A 26,986-nucleotide genomic window follows, 5' to 3' on the forward strand; every position below is an offset into this window, starting at 1 on the left:
CGCTTTCTCCCATGCTGTCCCTCATGCTTGGGAGGAGCTCCCTATAAACATCTGTAAAAACTAGCATATTATCCTCCAAAGTCTTCCATGAAATTCTCCCTTTCCATAATGCCTACAAAAAAACCTTCACAATGGTTAAACTGCTGGTGAACAGAGACCACGGTCTATCATACTGGCCAGTACTGTCTCATTGTTTCCTTGTACTCCCCTGTCTGTTAATATCCATCGATTGTCTCATCTTATTAGATTGTAAGCTTTTGAGGGACCATCTTTGTTTTGTTTTTGTACACTACCTAGCATCATGGAGTCCTGGACTATGACTAGAGCACCTAGGTGCTACAATAATATAAATAATAAATAATTTATAAATGAAATTCTATCAAACTATTTAATACCTTTTATCTCTCAGGGCTAACTGCTCCAGCTGGTTTCTCCAAAGTATATCATCTTCTGTTTTGTTGAAGAACATCAACTTCACTGTCCTTAAAAAAACAAAACAGAACACACACAACTTCAAGATCAAGCTTTTAACTATGTATGAATGTGTAGCAACAATTAAATAGAAAGAAAATACTGCACATCTCCAGAACACATTTAATTATGCAGCTATTTAAGACCTATATTCTCTTCAGGACAAGAATGATGAATTTTTTAGGAATTTGACAGACTTCAGTAACAGGACTATATACCTACCTAAAAGTTGTTCTTTAGTGTCTCAATAGTATCTAAGTGTTACTGTGCTATGCTATTTTAATAAATGTTATGTAAGTAAAACCCCTGCACACCTCTAAATAATTTGAACATTATACACTCCATGTTGTACAGATAAACTGAGTTTCAAAATGGTGATGATGGATTCTGGTTTCATCATCATTTGCCATTAGCTTTATAAATTACAGTATATTACCTGGTCTTAAGGTAATCTGGTTTTAAAGATATTTAGGTGAAAACTGGTGCTGATAAGACACTAACCCAATAGTCCAACAATGACTTCTCACTGGAACACAGTACCAATGCATTATGCCCTTAATTTTAAATTGCAGTTTATATAACATCCGTTATCCCAAATGACCCCAGAACAATTTACAAACTACAGATATATATAGAGTGGTCAGATATTATTGTGATGGGCATTATAGAAATAGCAGAGACACAAGAGTCACTTTATCTACCATGAAATGCAGCTATACTTCTGGGAGACTTGCTGCAACAAGATGACGACAGTGATCAAGGCCCCCCCATGTCCTTGTGGTAGATTAGACCTATATAATGCTGCACTGCCTCCTCTCACAGCACTCTAATTTAGTTTAATCAATACAGTGTTTTTAAGGTTATTTATTTTTACATGAAATTTTCCATGGCCCTCAAATTTTAACATACTACAGATTTTTCTATCGATAAGTAACTGCAACACAGAAGCCATTTGAGGAAGCTGGAGGCAATGGAAGCTGAATAGGGGCAGAGGCTTTTGGCAACCAGGAAAGGGCAAAAGATTGTTTTAGTTTGGGGCATATAAGTATTCAGAAAGCAGCTGAAGTTTCTGACACTGGAGGGATGCACCCCCTCTTTCCCTCCCTTGTGGGCAGGGGCAGAATGACTAAGAGCTTGCCTACATGGAGAATTGCACCCATTTAAATTAAGATGTAATTTTAAGACACTTTAGTTAAAATGGTACAAAAGGCTCTGTCGACACTTCAGTCTACCACAGGCTTATTTCAATTTAGCATAAATCAATTAGGAACAGGTTTAAAACTAAAAAAATCTAAAATAAATTACTAGTCCATCATGTAGGTAATAAATCTATTAAATCCGCTCACATTCCATATTTCTTGGCAATTGCATTTTACTGAACAGGTTTAACTAAACTGATACAAACATACATAGACAAAGTCTATCTGGTGGAGGGATGGAGATTTGAATTCCTTCTATCTAACAACAACAAGTAATCATATTAGCTTGCAATTAAAGAGTTAATGTAGACATTTAAGTTATACTTCAGATTTAACATCCCATTGACATGAGTCAGGCAGTTCATACCTATCTCACTCCTATTGTATCAGGTAGCCTGCAGGCTCAGGCAGACATCAGTATTGATTTACATTACGTTCACATTTATACACTTATCTTTTAAGGTCTAGAGACTTCATTTCTAAAAAAAAATTAAATGCTTACACGCTGGAGCAGAATTATGTGGAAGTTAAAAAATAATCTACAATTCAGTGGCAATTTATATGGCCATGAAACTGCATCTTCAGAGTCTTGATCCTAATCCTTTGCACGTAGAACTAACACCAGGCAGCACATTAAAAAATACAATGAAGAAAGGAGAAAATGGGTAATCTGGGCCAAAAGTTCTGTTAAGTCTGATTCCCCACTCTGGCACTTTGAGTGCAGAAGGTGGGGGCCTGCAAGGATTCTAAAAATTAATACTTGCCTCTCCAGGCCTGTATTAAACTCCCAAGGTTACAGCTTCTCTCTGACCTTGGATGGGTAGATGCTGCCACCACCCAAGTGCAAACCCCCACCCCCTTTTGAGAACCCAGGAAGGAGCACTTGGGAATTCCTTCCTGTGGGGTACCCTCAAGCCCTTTCAGTCCCTCTTCCCCCCGGGGAAGAGCTGAGAAAGAAAAAGGAAATCAGCTGTTGCCACAAGCTAATTAAACAACATATGCACAAACCTCTTAGGGGACACACACACACACACACACACACACACATATAACCAATCCTGTTCTTAAAAATGGTAAATTTTATTAAAAACAAAAAGAAAGAAAATACATCTGGAATTTAGGCTTTTTGCTAGATCTTAAAAAAAAAAATACAAAAATTAAGCATCAAGATATAGCTCTCTTGAGGTTCAGCTTAAAGATTACAAGCAAAACCAAAACATTTGGGGGGTTAGCACAAAAAATCTGGGGACCAAAAATGGGGCAATTTAACATGGACATTTTTAGAACACAATACAGTGGAAAAATGTGTTATGAATGTAATTTGGTTTTATACCACACATCCAGCTTCACAGTCCACACAATAAAAAATATAAAAATTAAAAGCACCACTCTTGCAACTTTTAGAAAAGAAAGTGGGGTTTCAAGAAATATGAAGGACAGATAATAAGGAGCCAATTGTGGTCAGAACCATCAAGTTTAAGTAGATTGTTTTAAATACACATGGCCCACCACCAATTTAAATACCAATGGTACCAACTTAAAGTCAATCCAACATTTTATAGGTATTCCTTATAAAAGCCAGAAGACAAGCAGAAAATAATCAGGTTTCAGAGTAGCAGCCGTGTTCGTCTGTATCTGCAAAAAGAACAGGAGTACTTGTGGCACCTTAGAGACTAACAAATTTATTTGAGCATAAGCTTTCGTGGGCTACAGCCCACTTCATCGGATGCATAGACTGGAACATACAGCCATTCCCAGTCTCTGTTCAAACTTAAGTCTCTGAGACTGCTGAACTTGAATTAATATGCAAATTAGATACAATTAACTTAAGTTTGAACAGAGACTGGGAATGGTTGGGTCATTACACTAATTGAATCTATTTCCCCATGTTAAGTATCCTCACACCTTCTATGGGTCATCTTGATTATCACTTCAAAAGTTTTTTTTCTCCTGCTGCTGATAGCTCATCTCAATTGATTGGCCTCTTACAGTTGGTATGGCTACTTCCACCTTTTCATGTTCTCTGTATGTATAAATATCTTCTTGCTGTATGTTCCAGTCTATGCATCCGATGAAGTGGGCTGTAGCCCACGAAAGCTTATGCTCAAATAAATTTGTTAGTCTCTAAGGTGCCACAAGTACTCCTGTTCTTTTTAGAAAATAATTAGTCACTCAAACCAGTGAGAAAACATGTTGCTGCATTCTGAACAAGGTGATAGAAGCCCTGTTGAGAACACCACAATAAGCGACTGGAATCCTTTAGCAAGTTCATAGGATAAATAAGAGAAGAGCCTATGCATGCAAAATAGTTTTCATACTATGTATGAAACATGGTCTTCTACGGAAAGGATAAGGTCAAAAGTAATGCCAGGATTCTTCACTGTCAGTGGACTTGCTGAGCAGTAGTGAATAAGCAGGGAATGCAAAAGAATCATAGCACCTCCATAACCACCTTTACCCTCCAACAAGGCCTTGTTTTCTCAAAATTAAGGATAAGGTATCCCCAATACACCTAACTAGCAATACTATCCAAATGTTCTTCCAGATAACTAAGATGCTGATCTTTCAGATTCCACTGGGCAAGAGAAAGTTATATACCATCTGCTACCAATGAGAAACACCAGCAGTATCCAGTCACCATCTACGCTTGAGCTCCCAAAGTCCACAGATCAGGGAAAAATTTCCCTGAAACAGACCAGGCTTTACAGTACACCAAGGTACAACACTTCCTAATCCATTTTCTGTTATTCCTATAGAACTGATTTCAGTCATTTACCCTTTACTTCCTCATTAAAAATTAAACTGGTTTGGTGCCTAAGCCATAAGGAGTATACTAACCTCAGACCACAAACATTAGTCAGAACATAGTTCAGTAGTTTAACCATTGGTGTGAAGCCTGTGCCTGCTGCCAATAAAAAGAGATCTTCTAAAGTTTGAACTTGCGACTTCTTGAAGCTACCTTCAGAATTGCTCACGGAAATATAGTCTCCTATATAACAAAAACAGAACAGTAAACGTTACTGAAGTGGAAGTCAGAATATTGGTGATCTATTCTATACAAGCTCTTACGCTGCCCTCATCACTGCAAGTATCTGAGCATTTTCAAGAACAGCACTGACATGACTAATATCTGTCACATGTGATTCATTTTCTCTCATTCTGTCACCAAAGAAAAACTGGATGTGCAATGTAATGTTTTGATAGGGTGTTTGGTTTTTTTGGTATAAATACACACAGAGCCATGGTTTAGATTAGTAATGACAAAGTCAAAAGTGTGTCTTGCACTTGGAGCAGTAGGCATTGAGGTTTGTGTTAACATCAATCACACAAAAATAAACCTAAGTTTTTTTCCAAGTAGCAGAGAAACTGTAAATAATGTACATAGAAAGAAACTTTACAATAAGCTAGCTATAATTATTTAGGGAAAACTCTGGAAGTGTAAACCCCAATGTGATATTTTACAGCATACAGTTCCTAACAAAACTACATAGGATACGGCTAAAGGAATAAGGTTTCAAATATTAAATGTAACAGAGGCATAAAGGAGAAAACACACATATGTAAGTGGGTACCAACTTGAACAGTCTGTGGTGGGAAACATACATATAAAATGATTTAGTGCAAGAAAACACTTACCAATTTGCAGGTGGTCAAGTTCTGGTGTGAAAAGTCCATTGGGATAAATTTTGATCATTAAAATTAGGTGTGTACTATCATGGTGAGATGGTTCTTTGAAATCTGATTTCAAAGAACAAGATACAGGTGTATATGGCTTCACTATCTCAGTACCTATGCAAACATAAGAAAAGCGCAAAATGAAACTTCTAGCACAAAAGAAGACTCATACCAAGTGATTTTAATGCGATCATATTCATTAAGCAGCCTGTCTACTCCTATAATTTCTCAGCAGCTGTTTCAAATTTTTAAGTTTTTTTTTTAATAAAACAGGTTTTAGCATTAAACACAAACAAAAAAAGTAAATGTAGCCAAGCACTATTTCAGATTTATACGAAATTATAAGGCAAGTCTCAGCTAATTTACTAACTCCAGCTAGCTCAAGGACTCAGCCTACTACCCAGGGTAAAATGTGTTGATGTAGCTGCATCCCCACCCAGAGCCTTTCCACCCTATTTCAAACAATTACTTTATGCCGAAAAAAACCTTTATCTTAATACATAGCACCACACACATGCACCCTTCGAGGTGTGTCCCTCTGGATGCTCCACCTCAGATGCACATTTGCCTCTCGTGCCCTTGATTGGAGATTTCTAGCTAGCATTGCCCGTTCAGCCTTCGCACATGCCCTATGCCTCCTCATGGCAGACACCGAGGTTATACATGGGTGTGTGGTCAAACCTCCCTCAGTTCTTCTCTACTAAGTAAGAAAATCCTCTAAGGAACAACCGAAGCAGAGGGAAAGGAGGGCAGTAGTGGAGCACCCATAGGGACCTACATCTTGAAGAACTACAGTTACTGCGCAAGGCAATGTTTCCTCTTTTTTGTACATCCCTATTAGTACATTGTACACCAGCGTACATGTCAAGGCAGCAGGTTACAGAAGAAGTTCCCGATGTTCTGTGGGATGCATTTTATTTTTTTAAGCAACTCAGTATTGCAAGGAGTGAGTGAAGTAAAGGTTTCAGCAATTCTCTACCCATTACTGTACCTAAAATATTCCTATCATCACCTTGACATTCATTATGGTCTTGCATAGTTAAGGAAGCATCAAAATTTTCTCTTTTACAGAATCTTCACATCAGTGTCTCACCTTTTTCAGAACCCTTTTTAGTAAATATGCAATGGGGAATTTGAACCAAATTTCAGCCACTAATTAACATTTGATCTCCCATATATATTTTGTGTTTGTATGTTGATTTCCCCCCAAAGAGTGCACCTCTGCTGCCTGCTATGCAGTAACATTGTTGACATCAGAACTGATCAGCCCCTCACTCACTCCAGTTCATTTGCATACTTGGGAAGAATCACTATCTGCCCTGGTTGTCATGGCTACCTTTGATGACTGATTTGCCTCAGAAGACTAACATTATTGCAGAGAAGGGGCCCACAAGGAACAGTAATCAAAACAGAGTGGGTTCAGATAAGCTCCTACTGTACTCCTTTGAGTCTGAACTGTAAGTTACACTGCTTCTTTTCAAATGGTAATTCTTACTTTTCTCAAGAAGGGTTACATGAAAATAAGCAACAAAACTACAGCTCCTTTTCATCTATTAGTTATACTTCTTACAAATTGGAGGTTGTGGTTTTGAACATTTACCTTTTTAAAGAATGGGAAATTATAGACATGAGTCCCTATTCAAACTGTTACCCAGTTATAAAGTCTGTCATTTAGAAGCTGCAGTAACAGCAAAGTTGCATTAAAAACATGCTTTGTTTGCAAACAATTTAATTACTTGCGATATTGGTCAATATGGCTCTGAGTGGTGAAATACAGAGCTTCAAAGATGACAATGGCAATAAAACACATATTAACGACAACCGCCCTGTAGGCCTTCTGATTTTAGGTTTCAACTAACAAACACCAAAAAGAATACTGTACCCACAATACAAAAAAGCAATTTTTTTATTCAATAAAAACACTGAAAAAACACCGGGAATGGTTACATGCAATAAAGGTTTGTCTACACAAAGCAGGAGGGGTGTGATTTCTAAAGTGCACATACGTCTTGCACAATAATAGGTCCATGTAGCCCCTGTTGGTTCACACTAAAGGTTCCCAGGAGCACTTTATTGTAGTGCTGTGACCCTGAGAGCACCCACATGCCAGAGGGCAAGAGGCACCCCAGCATGTACAGTAAGAGTCAGCTGGCCTGACCAACTCATTGTTGTCATAATCTGCATCTAAAAGATGTCATGTAAGGTATCATATGTGAACTGGTAACATGCTGGTCATTATTATCACTGCATGGTGTACGTAGGGGTGATATATGAAAAGTTATGTATTTGGCAGACAAGGCTTACATCACTCCACCCTAGACAAAGAAATGTGGTCCCATCTGCTTGAATGTGTCTCCAGTGTAAACTGAGACAAAAAAACAATGAAAGCACACTAACATAAAAGGTAAACAAAGCAATCAAATGATTGACAGCCACTTAACTATCTCGGCAGGGGGAGGAGAATGCAAAAATTAACATGGCATCAGCTCCATGGTGGACACAGGAAGAGGAGCCTTCAGGAAGGATTCCTGACTTTGAAAACTGGGGCTTTGTCTACACTGGCAAGTGAAAGACACAACTTTTGTCATTCAGAGGTGTTACACACACACACACACACAGCCCGAAAGACAAAAGTTTTGCCAACGACAAGTGCTGGTGTGAATAGTGCTTTGTCAGCAATAGTTTCCACACACTGTTTCAAACTGAAGAGTAAAATCCACAGCCAAACTAGCAGGCTGGTGCTGTGTAGTGTCTCTTTAGAGGCACAGGGAACTTGATACAGTTTTGTGAGTGCTACAGTGAGAGGGGCTGAGCACTGCAAAGGAAATAGCATTGGGTAGAGTCGGGATTGTTGGTGTCACGCTGCAAGGATTAACCAGGCTGGCGGTGAGGTCACTGTACTGTAACCAGACTGCTCTGAGCCAAAACTGCACAGCACAGAAGCACCCAAGATTACAGAGCAGGTGGTGACAACCTCTTCTGGTCTGGGTGAACCCCCAAAGTACCACAACCAGTACAACAAGAAAACTAAGGAATATTACAGAGAGATTACTCTCTTTCCAGTATAAGCTGTAATGAAAGTCCCAAAAAGCCCATATTTTTGGACATCCCCATGAGACTCAGAAATTGCTATTAATGAACTCTCCAAAATAGAAACCCTAAAATGAGTAAGTGCTTTATTATTTAAATAGCACACACATAAAAGATTCTCTCAAAATGTAAAGAAATTCACAAAAAGATTTAATTTAACATTACTTAAAGTTCCTCTCTATTAACAAATACATAAAAAGTAAGAAATACAAAGTTAAGGATTTAATAAGGAACATAAAAGTTGCAGAGTCAAGCACTAAAGTTAGGAAATGCCATTGCGAACATTGCCTTTACAGCCTTAATTTAGCCCCCTGATGCTTATACATTATATGATGCAGCCTCCACTTGCACACAGATTGATTACCTATGAAAAGTTTGGTGTACTTTACTTGCCGAGCATCACATGATAACTCTGTGGCAGAGGCAGGGATAAAATCCAAGTCTCCAGGGTGGCATTCAACTTCCCTTTCTCTTCTTGCAGCCCCCTGCCTCATTCAGTACAAGCCTTCCAACTTCTGTAACAAATGCAACAGGGGTGCTACAGACAATAGCCTTCACTTCGCAACCTTGATTCATCCCTAGAGCAACTCCACCCTGTGCACTCAATGAACCATGGGTCCTGGTTAAAAATAAAAAAGTAGTATGTGAACATGTAATTAGAGACTTGTCTACACTTCAAAAACTGCAGTGATTCAGCGTAGACACCACCTACACCGATGGGAGGGATTCTAGCACTCTCTACATGGGGACTTAGATTGATTTAACTACATCTCTCAAGAGTGTGGATTTTTCACACCCTGAGAGACATATTATGTCAACCTAATTTTCTAGCATAGACCACGCCTGTGTCATAATGCATACACACAAGGTGGCCACATTAAGACTGACAACATTCATTCTGGCACTTCCTAACTTAAGAACACTTGACTTTGCAAGATTTTAATCCTTTTTAATCCTTGTAAGAGGCCTTGTAATGGATAGCAGATGAAAGTAATTGTGCTGTTTCCCTTTGCCTGTTTCAGAATCCAGATCACCCATATATTAGATCTGCAGAATGTATCCGATTGTCCATCTTTGACATCATGAAGGCTCAGTACAGCCACATAAGTGATGTTAGCTTCGCAAACAATGCATGACTCTGCATCTATTTTTTAAATTTTAATTCTGTTATTTACATTTGCCAGACAACCCACTCAATCTAAGAGGTTTGTCCATCTCTTAACACCCTGAAAGATGATCAGAAAGGGTTAAGGTCTTCATCTTCTACATCCTTGTGCCAATCTGAAAATAAGCATCTAGGGCTGGAATGAAAAACTACTTTCTATTGTAACTAGTTGCTTTGTGTTTTCTGGCTACTTTTACCCATGTTTCGCTTCAGTGTTTACAGGTGCAGTTTTTACATGAGGAGCACAGGGCATCAGGTGTTCCAAGAATAGGTTGGCCCTTTTACTTTGGTTGCCTAATTGGCTACAAAGTACCAACGGGCCACTTGGAGCTTTTTGCTTTATCATCTTCCCTTCCCCCTTTTTAGTAGGGAAAAGGCTGTGACCTCCAGATTCTGCTATTGCAAGCAGACGTTGAGAGGGAAAAGGAAAAGACGATACAGGCCCTGAGCCTTCTATTCTTTCAGCTGCTGTTACAGCTACCATTAGTTGCTTTGGTACCTCTCCTTCAGGTCTGATTTTTTAAAGTAGCTGCCCCACAGGTAGAATGAAATAACCCCCAGCTGCTGCTAGTGGCAGAGGAGGCACTTGAAGATAGAGGCTGTATACCCCCCAAATATGTACCTTTCATTAGTAGTGAACGTATGCCTCCGTGGTGAGAAAGACAGCTGGACAGAGATCATAGATCAAAGACAGCTGGACAGAGATGCCTCCGTGCTGGACAGAGATCATAAGGCCACAAGCAACTGTTGTTTGTGCTCCCTACTGCTACTCTTCCAATTAAAGGAGTCATTTATTTTCATCCATTACCTAAAATAACTGTATACCTCTTAGTTCAGAAAAGTTACATAAGCACTCAATGCCAAACTCACTCTCTAGAATGGAGATACTTATAGATTACTTAACTGGAATGCTGGACTTTTGACAATGGGAACAGACAAACAGAACTGAATGATACAGTTAAGGAAAGAGTTCATACAAAAGAACAGAGTAACTGACTTCCTTGACTTTTTGCAGTTATTTAACAGGCTGGTTTATTTTATTAATAAAACTGGATTTGAGTTCTGTTGGTCACAGTTCAGTACACCTGCACATGTGTGTTTTCCCTCAGTCATCCAGCAAGGGCACCCCTGCCTCAGGCTTCCAGCTCACCAGCCTTTTTTTTTTTTTAGGGTAGAGACCCTTCTGAGGGGGCATTTCCAGGCTGCACAGTTCCCTGCTTCTTTGTTGCATCTGAAGAAGTGAGGTTTTTTACCCACGAAAGCTTATGCCCAAATAAATCTGTTAGTCTTTAAGGTGCCACCGGACTCCTTGTTGTTTCTGCTTCATTGGGTTATTCCCAGCGGAGACAGGCAGCTTGCTTTCTCTGTCAACAATTATAAGTTACCTCACAGTTCTTTCTAGGCAAGCCTATTTTATTCTTAAGGTAAAAGCACTATAAAGAAAGCATATTTAAAAGAACTTACACAAACGCTAATAAGCTTACCAAAGATCACTCCAACCTTGACATGGACTCTGGCTGGAGCAGTCCTTCCAAACCCCACTCAAGGGGTTTCTTTTTGTGGTGCATCACTGCATCAGCTTAGAATAAGCACACTCATAACAAGTTTTGTCCACCCTTTATACCAGGGGGTTATCAAACTGGGGGTCGTGACCCCTCAGGGAGTCACGAGGTTACGTGGGGGGTCGTGAGCTGTGAGCCTCCACCCCCATAGCCTGCTTCACCTCCAGCATTTATAATCGTGTTATATATTAAAATATAAAAATTATAAGGGGGGGGTGTCACACTCAGAGACTTGCTGTGTGAAAGGGGTCACCAATACAAAAATTTGAGGACGGCTGCTTTATACAGTTCAGGGATCTTTGATCTGGAGTTTCCAGGGGCAGGTAATTAGTTTTCCTCCTCAGGTAGTAGTTTCAAAAGGGTGGATTTGAAGTGGGTCATTTGCATTCCCTTTATCCCCAGTTACCCTCCTAGGAAATCCACTTCCTACATATTGATCTAAAAACCCCTTCCAGAGACTGCATTAGTCACTCTCCTAGAGAAGTTACATACATATAATTCCACAAAAACACATACACAACTGCACTTTTAATACAGTGAACCCCAATAAGGTTTACCTTAATTCAATAAAGTTCATTCAGGATGTTGCAAGAAATTGTCAGTTTGTCACACTGCTAATGATCAAGAAAAAACACTTTTATTAAGTAATGTTAGTGGACAGATTCAGCTATTCTTACCTGCAATAACTTGTTTGAGGTAAATGTGATGCCCAACAGGAACCTGGAGATGAGTACTCTGTGGCAGCATTAAGCAGAAAAGTTTGGTGTCATGGGTGACTTCTGTCTTAGAAATCAGTTTGCACTTTCTGTAGTACAGCCCTAAAAGAGAAGGATTGAGAGGTTTTTTGTTTTTTTTAATATGCCTGGTAAAGCAGCAAAATTAGGCTCTGACGTGCAAAAAGGATTCAGAAAACAACTATATTTTTATGGGGTTTCTACATTGTGATAAATCTAATCTTGGCTTTCTAGTCTTTTGCACCTGTTAGTGGTGTCAGCATAAAAGGTTTGTACATATGTACATTTCACCCATACACAACACTAAAAATTGCAAGGTGAATAATGGATTTTTATTACACTGTTTAAGAGATTTTATAAAAATTATTTTGGTCTGGGAATTGAATATATCTTCCTATGTTATACTCTTAAGAACAGATCAAGGAGTTTGGGTTATCAGCTGGCATAAAATTGGGAAAGTGCAGAAAGAGGAGAGAAGCCAATGGGCAGCAAAACAAAGGTGAAAAGAATAATGTATATGACATTTCTCTTTTAGACTGATCATACTAGCAGAGGAGGTTGCTTTTATTTGGTAACCCACCTTCCCATATATTTAGAACACATATAGATCTGTTTACATAAGTATTTGGAGAGAATCCTGCATTTCTAGCAGCCATCCAATAGCATTAATGGATTAATGCTGACCTTAACTTTTAAGAGAGACTTATTTGTATTGCAATTTCTCTGTTGTGGGCCTTATTGTTGCTTTGGTCATCCTTGCACTGAGTATTTTGCTGTTAGCAGATTAATCTTTACCAAGAGGGGGGGGGGAAAAACAAAAAAGCTCATGTGAGTGCTGAAGGCTGCTGGCCCTGAGACTGTGTGCCACGCAAGTGCAACCTACTTAGGGCTTGAAGAGCATCCCCTCAATTTCCTTCTCCCACTAACTGCAGGATCAGGATAAAACTGGTCAACTGCAGCACTTTATTGCTGCTCAGCTCAAACAAGAAGTCGCTACTAGTTTGTCAAGGAAAATACAGATATAAAACTTATGTTCAGTTTTCATTTAAAAATAAGTAAATACATGCAAAAATTATATGTAACCTGTAAGCACCGAAAAACTCCTCATATAGCTCTTGGTGCCACTAAATCTAAGCACTTTACCATTACAGTATAAGCACTTTTCCTCCTTACAGAACAGGTCATCCAGACCACTAATGATAAAAGCCTACACTTTTCTGGGTCTCAGGAAATTTCATTGAAAAGTAGTAAAAGCAAGAGCTTTTAAATAGAAAAAGGGTTTTATAGCAGAAGGACATTTTTATTGGATTAAAGTAAAAGCATTTAAAGCAAGTTGTTCCAGCTGAGCTGTATGTGTACATATGTCCCCAAATTGCTTTATATTCAAGGAGCATCAAATATGTGTAAAAGAGCCAAGAACATCTGACCATATAATTATACCTGCAAACGTATGTGCAGGATACTTTCTGTCCAGTTTGCTCTGCAATTTTCAAAGTTTGTAATTAGGCTAATTTAGAGTCTCATTTGCTAGTTACATATTACTGTTATTGAAACATATCACCATTTTCTATGGTGTTTTGCAGCATATATTATTGTACTGAGTTACTTTAACATATATCAATTAATATGAAGATTATCACTATAGAAAACTGCTTAAAAACGTAATGTGTTTGAGATATCGCACATCTTTTTCATAAATGTTTTTTCAGGGTTTCTCTCTAATATATCCTATAACAGCTTGCTTTGGATGAGTGAAAAGAAAACCCCAGATGCTTTGGGTGTTTGAGCAGGATTCCTACATCATTTTATTTGAAAAGGCAATAAAGGAGTTTCATATTCTGACATGATCAATTCAAGGTTCAGCAAGATAGCAGCAGCTGTCTTCCAGCACATAAAACCTTCTCAGTGAGTACTGCATATAAAAACTCTTTTGTACGATAAAAATCTTCTAGAAAGGTGTAGCGGCTGATGACGAAGAATTTTATCTGATGGACAAGATTTTATGTACACAACAGAAAAGATTTTATACACTGGCTACCCCCTTGTGTATGCATTTTCAATCATGAGGAAAAAATGGCAAAAAGTGACTTATAATGCTAAACATTTTCAAAAACTGCCCTTTATCAGGATCTACTCAAGATTCAGCTATCAATTTTTGTGCAGTTACACAATTTTTAGCAATATGTCAACAAAAAAGTGAAACTTTCACAAACTGCATTAAGAGATCAATTTTGAATACTTCCTATTAAAAGCATATGAAGAGAAACTAAAACATACACAAAAATTCAAGTTGTACAAAAACTCGCAAGTGAAGTTTCCACACTAACTTTATATCTTTATATATATCTATATAGATATATATTTATGGGGCATAAATTCCTGTTTTTCTTTATATATATATCTATATCTCTATATAAAGAAAAACAGGAATTTATGCCCCATTTTAGGCCCACGTCAGAACATAACGTTAACTAAGGAGACGCAGTCAGTGCCTCCATATTTTCCTGGAGACACAATAAATCACTATGTTCACTGAAAGACATCAATATATGCCAAGAATTTTATAGATTCTGCATACCTTCATAAGAAGCATCTGGAAAGCACTGCATTAAGATCATAAATCCCCAAAATACAATAGTTTCTTTGAGTGTGACATTATAGAGGCCAAAAGTTGTTTACTTCCTCAGTTAATTTTCATGGAATTTTCTTCAAAACACTTTTGTTGCACTCATTTACACGTGTTATCTGATTAGTTAATATTACCTCAAAGATTAATATCTGGAACAAACTTACATTTATCAAATGGTTTTCAGACAAGTTTTAGTTAAGCAGAAAGTAATTTTCCAGTCAAGAGTTTGTCCACAGTGAGCTAATCTCTTAAGTACAGTACTGTGCCATAGTATTCCTAATTATCTGAAGGAGGAATGACCTGCTTGCTAAATCTTATTTGAAAGCTCTCACCGCTGCTTCAATTTCAAAACCTGAAGAAATTTCCCCCCATGTATTCAAATAGCTAAATAGCCCTTTTTGCCACAGAATCTTAGTTCCTCACAAACATTTATGATATTATTCTCACAACAGACCTGTGAGGTAAAGCAGTATTACTTCAATGTTCAAACTGGGAACTCAGGAACAGACTAAGGGTATGTCTACACTGCAATTAGACACCCACAGCTGGCCTGTGCCAGCTGAGTCAATCTCACGAGGCTCGGGGTAAGAGGCAGTTTAACTGCAGAGTAGATGTTTGGGCTCAAACTGGAGACTGGGCTCTAGGATCCTATGAAATGGGAGGGTCCCAGAGCTCAGGGTGCAGACCGAGTCCAAATGTCTACACCACAATTAAACAGCCCCTTAGCCTGAGCCTTGTGAGCCTAAGTCAGCAGGCACGAGCCAGCCACAGGTATCTAATTGCAGCGTAGACATACCCTCAGTGGCTCATGCCTAAGGTCACACAAAGCCCATGGCAAAACCAGGAATTGATCACAGATCTTGGTCCAAATCCAGCATTTAATCCCAAGATTATTATTCATTTTACAGTAGCACCTAAAGACCTCAACTGAGCTCTGGACCCCATTGAGACACTTTCTACTCTTAAGTTCTTACAAGCTAAAACAAGACAGAAAACGATGGGAACAGGTAAGAGGCACAGAAGACTACACAGCTGGTCAGTGATAGAGCCAGGAATAGAACCCAGGTCACATGAGTCCCAATCCAGCACCCTATGCATTATTAGACTACACTGTTCTTGGATCTTCCTCTCTTACCAAGTCTGCTAATAAATTGTAACGGCCAAAAGGCCTCAATCATCTAGTCTGACCTCTTACACCACACAGATCATTATACTTCACACAGCTATCTACCCCTGCAATTTGTGCTTGGCTAAAAAAATTTCCAGAAAGGTGCCCAAGTCTTGATTTGAAAACCTCTAAATGATGGAGAATCCACCACTTCCCTTGCCAGTTTGTTCCACTGGTTATTCATTCTCGCTGTTAAAAATGGGTGACTAATTTCTAATTTGAACGTGTCTGGCTTCAGCTTCCAGCCATTGGTTCTTGTGATGACCTTTTCCACTATATTAAAGAGCCCTCTTACTAACCGGTATTTTCTCGCCATGAAGGTACTTGGACACTAATCAGTTCACCTCTCAATCTTCTTTTTGTTAAACTAAAGATTGAGCTCTAAAAGTCTCTCACTATAAGGCATTTTCTTTAGTCCCGGAATCATTTTTATGGCCCTTTTCTGTACCACCTGCAATTTTTCAAAAATCCTTCTTAAAATGTGGGCACCAGAACTGTAAGCAGTATTCCGGTATCAGTCTCACCAATGTTGTTACAGAGTTAAAATCACCTCCTTGCTCCTACTCACTTGTCCTGTTTATACATCCAATGACGGCATGAGTCCTCTTTGCCAAAGCACTGCACTGGAGCTTACGCTGAGTTTCCAGTCTACTATGACTCTTAAATCCTTGCAGAGTAACTGCTTTCCATGATATTGTACCCCATTCTGTAGGTGTGGCCTGCATTCCTTGCTCCTAGATGTATGATCTTGCATTGGGCTGTATTAAAATGCATTTTGTTTGAACTGGCCCAGCTTATCAAACCATTCAGATCACCATGTATGACTGCCGTGCCGTCCCCATTATTTACTACTCAGCCAATGTTGGCATCATCTGCAAATTTATAAGCAGTGATTTTATATTTACTTCCAGATGAATGATAAAAATCTAGAACAACAGGCCTAGAACCAATCCCCTGTGGAATCCCACTAGAAACACCCTTGTTTGATGAGTTCCTATGGACAACTACTTTGAGATCTGTTAGCCTGTTCTTAGTCCATTTAACATGTGCTGTACTGATACCATTTAGTGCTCATTTTTTAGTCAAACATTGTGGTATTAAATGAAATGTCTTAAAATCTAAGTATATTACATCTATGCAGTTATTTTTATCAACTAAGCTTGTAATCTTAAAGAATGAAATCAGATTGTTTGACAAGACCCATTTCCTATAAAACCACGTTGACTGGCATTAATTCTATTACCATCCCTCAATCCTTTATTGATTCACTCCTGTATCAGTGTTTCCATTACCTTCCCCAGGACTGATGTCAGACTAACTTGTCCATAATTACCCGGGTCATTCTGCTTGTCCTTTTGAATATTGATACAACATTAGCATTCTTCCAGTCTTCTGGAATTTCCCCAATATGCCGAGATTTAACAAAAGTTAACATTTGGCGTGAGATCTCCTCAGTCAACTCTTTTGGGAATCTGGGGTGAAAATAATCCAGACCTGCTAATTTTAAAATGTTCATCTCTAGTAGATGGTGTTTAACATCTTCCTTGGTTACTAATGGACTGAAAAGTACTTAATCATCCTTAGAAGATTCAAAAATATCATCCTTCTTTCCAAATACAAAACAGAAATATGTATTGAACATTTCAGCATTAACAGTTTTATCATCTCCATCTAACTAATGGGTTTATACCATCACTGGGATTTCTTTTGTTCCTTATATTCTTATCTCCTTATTGTCCTTAGCCCTGTCAGACAAGGATTTTTCTGTGATGTCTTTAGCTTCCTTTATCAATTTTCTATACTTCATAACTTCCAATTTATATTGGTTGCTTTCTATTTCCCATTTGATTAACAGATTATAAAACCAGAAGGAACCCTTGCGATCATCTAATCTGACCAGCACAACACAGGCCATGGGACTTTCCTGAATTAATTCTTGGTTGAACTACAGCATCTCTCTCTTAGAAAAACATCCAATTTTTATTTAAAGATTGCCATGGATGGAGAATCCACCACAACCACTGGTAAGTTGTTTTAATGGTTAAATACCCTTACTAGAAATAAGGAACAAATTTTTAACAGTACCCGCTTCTGTGCTTTATTAGGTAGCACAATGATCCATATGTATTCAAGATCCTGTGATTCTGAGTTATGAATAACACAAAACAGGTGGTATGTTTAATATCCAGTTCCACCATCCATCCCTTCCCACCTCTTTTATCTATTGTATCCTTCCAAACAGGTTATAACCAGTTATTTTAACATTCCAATAGTCTCAACAGGTTTCAGTAATGCCAATTATAACAAATTTCTTCTCATCAATGAGAATTTCTGATTGTTCTTGTTTGTTACCCAGACTTTTAGCATTGGTGTAAAACCAATTAAAAAAACCCTCTTCTCCTCACATTCTTTGTCACATCAGTTCAATTTGTTTGTATGTGGGAGGGAGACTTTGTAGCAGACTGCAACTCCAGGAAACACGTGGAATACCTAGAAAGGATTTCTTTTCTGAAGGGAGGTGCAAAAAGGAGCAAAGGTGGAGTGAAGATACAAGTGAATTTCCTCAAGACCAAGCCTTATACATACTTAACTGCATTTCAGGGTAGTTGAGAAGACAAAATGTGGGGAGAAGAGAGAAAGCCAAGAGCATGTTTAGTATGACAATATAAAATGTTTGTTCAGGTCCTGAAAGATTTTGTTTAAAGAACAAATAATGAAAGTAATAAAGAATTGGGGGGCGATAACTGGCTAACAGGTTTCTTCTCAGTCTTTGACTAAGATATTAAACCAAGATAAGTTCTTGATGTGGCTGGTCAGGTGGAAGATAAAGATTATGTGCACTTTTGAGAGAGTGGGGAGATGGGGAAGGAAGGGAGGGAAAAAGAGTAGAAAAATCTCCGTGTTGTGGCTAAAATTTTCTCTCGATAAAAATTAGTCAGAAAATCCTAGCCAGTATGTCAGCTTTTCCAGGTTGGATCTGGCTATAACCTTTATTTACATAGTCACTTTACAATGATTTCCTAACTTGCCATGCTAGATGCTTTGTGAAGCCTTATTTTTTTCCCCTACTGTATAAAAACAAATATTCTACTCTGCATCAGAAAACAAGGATTTTTATATCATATTACCCTGTCTAAGCTACCCCCCACACAAAATCCACATTTCATAAAATACTATTTGATTTTTCTATTGAGTTTTAACTACTGCATACTTTCTGAGGTGATGACATAATTGTGATTGTAACCCAACTAATTCAGAATTCGATACATACACACACAGTGTTAGAGAGACAAGGTGGATGAGGTAATATCTTTTACTGGACCAACTTCTCTTTAACCAATAATAAGAGATATTACCTCACCCATCTTGTCTCTCTAATATCCTGGGACTGACATTACTACAACTACACTGTCTACACAGTGTTGTCACTTTAATTGTTGTGGTAAAAAAAAAAAAAAAAAAAAAAAAAAAAAAAAGGAGAAAAGCAATGGCCCAGCTGCCCAGGAACACACATGCAATATTTTCTCAGCCTATTCCCAGCAATGAATCTTTTTTAAAGGGACCCTAGATGAATTTACATTCAGTTTTGAAATGGTGATCAGCCATAATGTTTCATACTTTAAAAAAAACTAAATTAAATGCTTTTTGTGGCATTTTCCACAAAAGCTGCATCACTGTGCTAGTGTATGGGAACCAGGAAATGAAGCTAGAAAATCTAATTTCATTGTCCAAACTGAATGAAGTACAAATAGTAAACAAAAAGCATTAAAGATTAAAAGTTATTTAAATGGTTTAATATGGATTAATTTAAGTAATAAGTAACAAAAATATTTTACTAAGTATGATTTTTGCCTAATAGTGTTTCTTTAAAGAGTCTCTTATATAAAGCAGGTGTTGGTAGCATAGTGTTGAAGTGCTTGCCTGTCACCGCTGGGGCCTGGGTTCGATTCCCACCTGGCACAGCAGTATGAATATGTTGTGATGATCTCAACCTATCTCCTGATGGGTGGATTTCCATACCACGCACTTTCCAGAAAACTACCTACAAGAAAATCACGTCTCAGTGACTGGAAGAATAGAATAGATGCTATGTTCTACCACTGTACTAAGTGTATTTCAGTGGGTACATGCTGCCTTTATTCTACAAATATATGTTCTAACAGAATGTCAGTAACATGAATCTCAGTTTTTTGTTTACGCTTTAATGGAGAGATATGCCTAACCAGGGCCGCCCGGGGGGGGGGCAAGTGGGGCAATTTGCCCTGGGCCCCACAGGGGCCCCGCGAGTCCTGGCCGAGAATCCCTTCCCTGGCTAGAGGTGCCTTTTTATTTACCCGGTGGTGGTCCGGGTCTTCAGTGGCATTTCGGCGGCGGGGAGCCCTTCAGTCACTCCGGGTCTTCAGCGGCATTTTGGCAGCGGGTCCTTCAGTGCTGCCAAAGACGCGGAGCGACTGAAGGACCCGCCGACGACGACTCGGAGCGCTGCCCGGTGAGTATGTCTGCTCCCCCGCTTTGCCCCAGGCCCCCTGAATCCTCTGGGCGGCTCTGTGTCTAACTACAGTGAAGATTAAAATCAATTAATTATTCAATTGATTCTCTTTAAAGTATCATCTAATTGCTGATACATACCTTCCATACAACATTTGACTTCAAATATTACCTACATTGCAACATAGAACAAAAACTAACAAAAGAGGGCACTGTCACCACCTATAAATAACTATTTCTCAAGAAAATCTCTAGCACTTGGTCTTTAAAAAGAGGAATAAGCCTGGTACAATAAATGTCTTAAAATCTCAAAGGATTTCTCTTGAAGCATTTCTCTGTATCAATCAGTCCTGAGGTATACCTGTATTTTTTCTTGGAAATATTGAAATAATTTTTTTGTAAATTGGTTCCCTTTAGAAGTTTACCTGTCATAAGTTAAATAGTTATAGTAGTCTAGGAATTGACTCTGTCTTACCAACACAAGAAAAAAAAAATTCTGCAGCAAGGATGAAATCTAGTCACAGACTTGTTTAGATTTCCATATGTCTGAATTTCCATACAGAAGACCATAACGACTGCACCAAAATAAATACCATACTATTTCAATCAGAAAGTCAGCTAAAATGTACAGCAAACAAGTCAATTCCTTAAATTAAGAAGAACTATTTTTCCATTGCTTCATTCTCAAACTATCTAGTCAGTGATGGGTGAGCCCCAGGGAAACCTATTCATTCCTCCATTTAAATAAAAATGTTTTTGTAAAATGATAGCTAAGGCTGGAGGCAATGTTTGGCAAACAAAGATATGCACCTGGTATCAGAGATCTTCATCAGCAGTGCCCGTCGGACCGCACATGTGCACCGCCTCCCTCTAGGGCTGTGAACGGGACGTATATAAGCGTCCAACTGCCCCCCAGTTCTTTCTCTGTTGCAGATCTTATGTTTCAGTTCCAAAGCAGAAGGGAGGACGGTGGGTAGTGGAGCACCCAGAGGGGGACACATCTTGAAGAACCTCAATTACTGCACAGGGCAAGTAACCTTTTCTTCGAGTGACATCCCAATGGGTGCTCCACTGTAGGTGACTAGAAAGCAGTGCCCCTCACTGGAAGGCTGGGGCTTTGGAGCAGCATTTACTACAGATGATAGGACAGTATGTCCTAGAACAGTATCTGCTGCGCCATCATGAGTAATGGTGCAGTGACGGGCAAAGGTGTCTGCTGATGCCTATTTGGCTGCTTTGCAAATGTCGGCAACAGGGACATTACTGAGAAAAGCAATGGAGGTGGAGACCGAGCAGGTGGAATGTGCTCTAATTCCAGTAGGAGGTTGTCAATTGTGTAGTTGGCAGGACAGATGTATACACTGCGTGATCCACTTGGAAAGGTGTTGCTTTAGAGATGGCTGCGCCCTTGTATCTTTTGGCAGTTGAAGGAAATAAATGTGGCAATTTTCAGAAAGGTTTAGTTCTGTCCAGGTAGAAAGCTAACACGTGTCTGACGTCCAGGGTGTGCAGTGCTGCCTCCTGTTGGTTGCCATGAGGCTTCGGAAAGGAGCAAGAAAGGTGGATAGATTGACTCACATGGAAAGAGGATGGAACCTTGGGTAAAAATTTGGGATGTGGATGTAGCATAACTTTGTCTTTCTGAAAAGGTGTGTACAGAGGATATGCCATAAGGGCACCAATTTCGCCGACCTGTTGGGCAGACGTGATAGCGACAAGAAATGCCATTTTCATCTATAAGTGAATGTAGGAGCATGTTGCCATTGGTTCGAACGGAGGTCTAGTAAGAGAGTGTAGGATGAGGCCAGGGTCCCAGGCCGGGATTGGATCCTGTATGTGAGAGTAAAGATTTTGGAGGCCCTTCAGGAAATGTTTCATGAGTGGGTGTTTGAAGACGGAGTGGGCATCTATGTGGTAGTGGAAAGTTGTGAGGGCTGCCAAATGCATACGAATGAAGCTGGTTCATCCTGATTGTTTAAGGTGTAAAATATAGTCCAGGATAAGTGGCAGTGGAGAGCTTATTGCGTTGACCTGATGGGAGGCGCACCAGCACTGGAATCTAACCCATTGGTGGAGGTACAATGTGTCTAGTCATGTTGTGACTGCTATTCAAGAGTATCTGTCTATCTGCTTCCAAAGAGGTTATTTCCGAATCCCGGAACCATGGAGGAGCCATGTTTCAGGTGAAGAAGTTGTGGATTGGGGTTGAGGATGTGACCTGCATCCTGTGAAAGGACTCATGGAGTTGGATGGAGAGAGATCGGTTGGCATGCCATCATGCGAAGGAGGTAAGTATACCAGATCAATTGTGGTCATGTTGGAGTTATAAGGATGACATGGGCTTGGTCTCTCTGTATCTTGTAGAGTACTCAAAACAGAAGGGGAAGGAAGGGAAGGCATAGAGCAGTAGCGCATCCCATAAGATGAGGCACGCATCTCCCAGAGATCTGTGTCCCAGTCCTGCCCTTGAGCAAAATTGAGTATTTTTCGGTGTGGCAAAAAGATCTATAGTGGGGAATCCCCAGCAGTTGAAGATGAGCTGACAGATTCATGTATCCAGTTCCCACTCGTGCTTGTGGGATAATCTCCTGCTCAATGAGTCCGCAGTGTTTTGGTTTCCAGGGAGGTATGTGACCGAGTTGGTGGTGTTGTGCTGGATACACCAGTTCCATAATTTCAATGCCTCCAAGCATGAAGAGTGGGCCCTTACTCTGCCTTGCCTGTGGATGTAAAACAGGCAGGCAACATTGTCCATCACAACTCTGATGGTGCAATGTGTAATAAGTGGGAAGAAATGTCGGCAGGCATTCCGACCGCTCATAGCTCTAGGAGGTTGATGTGTAGGGTGTATTCGGTTAAGAACTATCTGCCCTGCACTGTATGAGTGTGAAGGTGCACTTCCCCAACTGATTTAAGGGGCATCAGTTATTAGAATCATGATCAGCACCGGTTGAAGGATAGGAACCCCAACACCGACGTTCTTGGGCTGTGTCCACCAAGTAGGGAGTCCTTAGCCCTCCTTGGCAAGGATAAGAATTTGTGCAGGCTGTGTCTGTGAGATATGTATATTGTACATAGCCATGCCTGAAGATATCACATGCGTAACCGTGTGTACTTTACCACATACGTGGCTGCTGCCATATGGCCGAGTAGCTGGAGATATATCCTGGCAGAGATCTGGGGGCAGGCTCATACCATGTATACAAGATCGACTATGGTCGAATATCTGTGAGCTGGCTTCTATGGCATCCAACTGTGCCCCAACGAACTCCAGGTATTGTACCACCATTAAAGTAGATTTCTCCAAGTTCACACAAAGGCCAAGATTCGTGAAAAGGTCCATCGTCACACGGATGGAACAAAGAGCATCTGTTGCAAATGGAGACTTGAGGAGATGGTCATCTTAGTGTGGAAAGATGACAACACCCTGTTTGTGTAGGTAGGCAGCAACTACTGCAAGGACCTTGGAAAATACACGAGGGGCTGCTGACAGTCTGAAAGGCAGTACTTTGTACTGATAGTGGTCAGTGCTCATGGTGAACTGAAGAAACTATCTGTGGGCAGATGTATTGTGATATGGAAATACGCATCATGGAAACATCGATGGCTGAGAACCAGTCTCCCTGTTCTCATGCTGGGATAATGGTAGAGAGAGTAACCATCTTGAAGCATTGCAGTTTGATTAACTTGTTTAAGTTTTGAAGGTCCAGGATTGGTCGCCACTTGCCAGATTTCTTCTGGATCAGAAAACAATGGGAGTGTTGGGAAGGGACCAGTTCTATGACTCCCAGTTGCAGAAGATGATCTATTTCTTCTCATAGAATGGGGTAGTGAGATGGGTCCCTGAAAAGGGACAGGAAAGGATAGTGGCGGGGCAGGATAGAACAGAAAGGGGTGAAGTATCCTTCCCTGATGATCTCTAGAACCCACCAGTCCGATGTATTTAGCCTCCATGATGGAAAGAGCGGAGCTAATCAGTTGCCAAACGGGTGGGACGTCAAGATGGTTGGTGTGACTGAAACAGGGGAAGGTATCTTGACCACACCTTCAAAATTGTTGTTTGGCTAGAGGTGTGTGAGAAGTAGCCCTGTCAAGGCTGGATCCCCACTTTGAACTTTAGGGTTCAAATGTAGGGGCCTGCATAAAAACTTCTAAGCTTATCTACCAGCTTAGCTTTGGTCCGCTGCCACCATCACAAGAATTCCCTCCCTGGGAAGCCTTGAGAAACCTTTCACCAATTCCCTGGTGAACACAGATCCAAACCCCCTTGGATCTTAAAACAAGGAGAAGTTAACCATCCCCCCTCCTTCCTTCCACCCTCCTTTCACCAACTCCTGGTGAATACAGATCCAAACCCCCTTGGATCTTAAAACAAGGAGAAATCAATCTGGTTCTTAAAAAAAGAAGGCTTTTAATTAAAGAAAAAGGTAAAAATCATCTCTGTAAAATCAGTATGGAGAATACTTTACAGGGTAATCAAACTTAAAGAGCTCAGAGGACCCCCCTCTGTCTTAGGTTCAAAGTACAGCAAACAAAGATACACACTCTGGTAAAAAGGTACATTTACAAGTTGAGAAAACAAAGTAAATCTAAGACGCCTTGCTGTCTTTTTACTTACTAGTTTGAAATAGGAGAGACTTGTTTAGAAAGATGGGGAGAACCTGGATTGATGTCTGGTCCCTCTCAGTCCCCAGAGCGAACCACCCGTTAAAACAAAGAGCACACACAAAAGCCTTTCCCCCCCCAAGATTTGAAAGTATCTTGTCTCCTTATTGGTCCTTGGGTCAGGTGTCAGCCAGGTTACCCGAGCTTCTTAACCCTTTACAGGTAAAAGGATTTGGAGTCTCTGTACACAGAGAGCTGTTACCCTTCCCTTTATAGTTATGACAAGCCCATTGAGGAGTTACCTGTCTGCATTTGGTAGGGGGCTTTTGTCACCAGCATTGAATGTCATAGTGCCACTGGGAGTGTACTGCAATGGTTGTGATCATGGGGGAAGTTGGTATTTCTGCAGGTGTCTCTTTGGCACTGATGTGTAAATACTGAGAGAGCGGAGAGTAGCTCAGGAGTCTTTAAGGGAGTGTAGTGAATCATTCATATGCTCCGTGAATAATTTGAGGTCCTCAAAGGGTAGGTCCCTCCACACTAGTTTGTACCTCCTTAGGAAGGCCAGAGAGGTGCAGACTATGGCAGTCACGATGGAATGGGCAGAAGTATCCACAGAGTCTAGAGTGACTTCTAAGGCTGTATGGGCCAAAAGGTGTCCCTCAGATATGAGCGGATGGAATTGTTCTTTCATGGCATCAGGAAGGTCTTGGCAGAGTTCCTCTATTTTAGAGTAGTTGAGGTAGTTGTACTTAGCCATAAGAGCCTCATAATCAGAGATGCAAAATTGGAGCATGGCGGATGAATAAGTCTTGCGTCCAAATAAATCTAATCGTTTTCAGTCTCTGTCCTGATGGGTGGATCGATATTGGCGTCCTTTTTCTTGCACCGTATTAACTAAGGAATTTGTAGTGGGATGAGAGAAAAAAAATTCCATATCTTTTGCGGGAACATAATATTTTTTGTCCGCCCGTTTTCAGGTGGGAGGGATAGATGCCGGGGTCTGCCAGAGAACTTTAGGAGGGGCCTTGTTAATAGATAGGACTATTTTGGATGAGGAAGATGTGTGCAGGATATCAAGTAATTTATGTTGCTGATCTTTCACTTTCTCCAAAGGAATCCGGACGAAGTTTGAAGTCGTCAGCAGAAGTAGAAGGTGGAGTCATGATAAGGTTATCAGGGGAAAAGGAGGAGAAATAGTGTTGGTGGAGCTTCCTCTTCCTGTTCTTCATCTGTTACTGGGGGAGGCTCAGTCTCTGGTGGTCAAAAAACTAATGGAGAAGGCAAAGATGTAGGTTTCCAGCTTTGCTCCACAAGAGGCTTCCTGAACTGTGCCCTGTACATGACCCAGGAGTCCCAGTATGGCCAACGTGGAGGGAATGGAATGTGGGGTTGCATCCACGGTTGTCCATGCCAGGGTTCTGGTCCAGGTATGGACTGTGAATAGTGAGGACACGCAGAGGAAGTTGCTTGCGCCTGTCTTGAGTAAAAAGACATGATGAAGCACTCCTCTTCTCATCCTCATCACTGGGAAAGGGAGGTGCCGTCCTCGAAGGAGAAAGGGAAGAATGGCATGTGTCTGGAGAGAAGGATGGGAGTGGGGAGAAGTTGTGTCTGAGCAATGATGACTCAGGCATGTCAGATACAAGTAGGTCTTTAGGGTATCTGAATTCCTGGGGAGGAGGAAGGCGCATCATCGGCACCAGTGCATGACTCAGTGCCGAGGGAGAAATACATTCTCCTGAGCAGCCAATAGGTGGAGCTGAAGTCTTGCTCAGTGCAAAGGATTTGATTGATGCAGAGGACTTGTTCAATGCCGATGGCTTCGTGGGTGCTGAGGTCCTGGTTGATGCCAAAAGAGACGTTGGTGCTGGCAGTTTTGTCAGTGCCGTAGCTCCCAAAGTTGGTTTGTCTCGGTTTCCAGAGCCAAGAGACGGTGCAGAGGGCTGTAAATCTGCTCAATTAGGGTCTTTAGACCATTGTTTCATTCCAGTACCAGAGATATTTGGACATCCTGGAGCTATGTCCTCTGTCCATGGATGTTGAGGCAACTGACCTCGCAGGGAATGGTGTTGTGGCAGGCTATGCCTCAGAGAGTGAGGAGGGAGCCTGTTTCTTCTCATCAGAGCGAGAAAGAGATGACTTTCCCTAAGAGAGAGACGTGGGGAATGAGCATCTGTGGAGGACATCCACAGGGCGT

The 26,986-nt window shown here is 40.4% G+C and overlaps 1 protein-coding gene across 3 annotated transcripts in view; it reads right to left on the reverse strand.

Annotated features, from left to right (window-relative positions):
• The window catches only part of LOC112102128 (cytochrome b5 reductase 4), a 72,394-nt gene that overhangs the window by 11,597 nt on the left and 33,811 nt on the right, over nt 1-26,986 (reverse strand). For all 3 annotated transcript variants that reach the window (XM_026654376.2, XM_026654371.2, XM_026654387.2), the window contains 4 exons: nt 11,840-11,980; nt 5,307-5,459; nt 4,509-4,659; nt 396-482 (listed from right to left, as the gene is read on the reverse strand). In XM_026654376.2, the coding sequence (XP_026510161.1) occupies nt 396-482; nt 4,509-4,659; nt 5,307-5,459; nt 11,840-11,980 (532 nt within the window). The remainder of the gene's footprint in view (nt 1-395; nt 483-4,508; nt 4,660-5,306; nt 5,460-11,839; nt 11,981-26,986) is intronic.

Source organism: Terrapene carolina, unplaced genomic scaffold, assembly GCF_002925995.2.
Source record: "Terrapene carolina triunguis isolate 2854851 unplaced genomic scaffold, T_m_triunguis-2.0 Scaffold42, whole genome shotgun sequence".
NCBI classification, from domain to species: domain Eukaryota; kingdom Metazoa; phylum Chordata; order Testudines; family Emydidae; genus Terrapene; species Terrapene triunguis.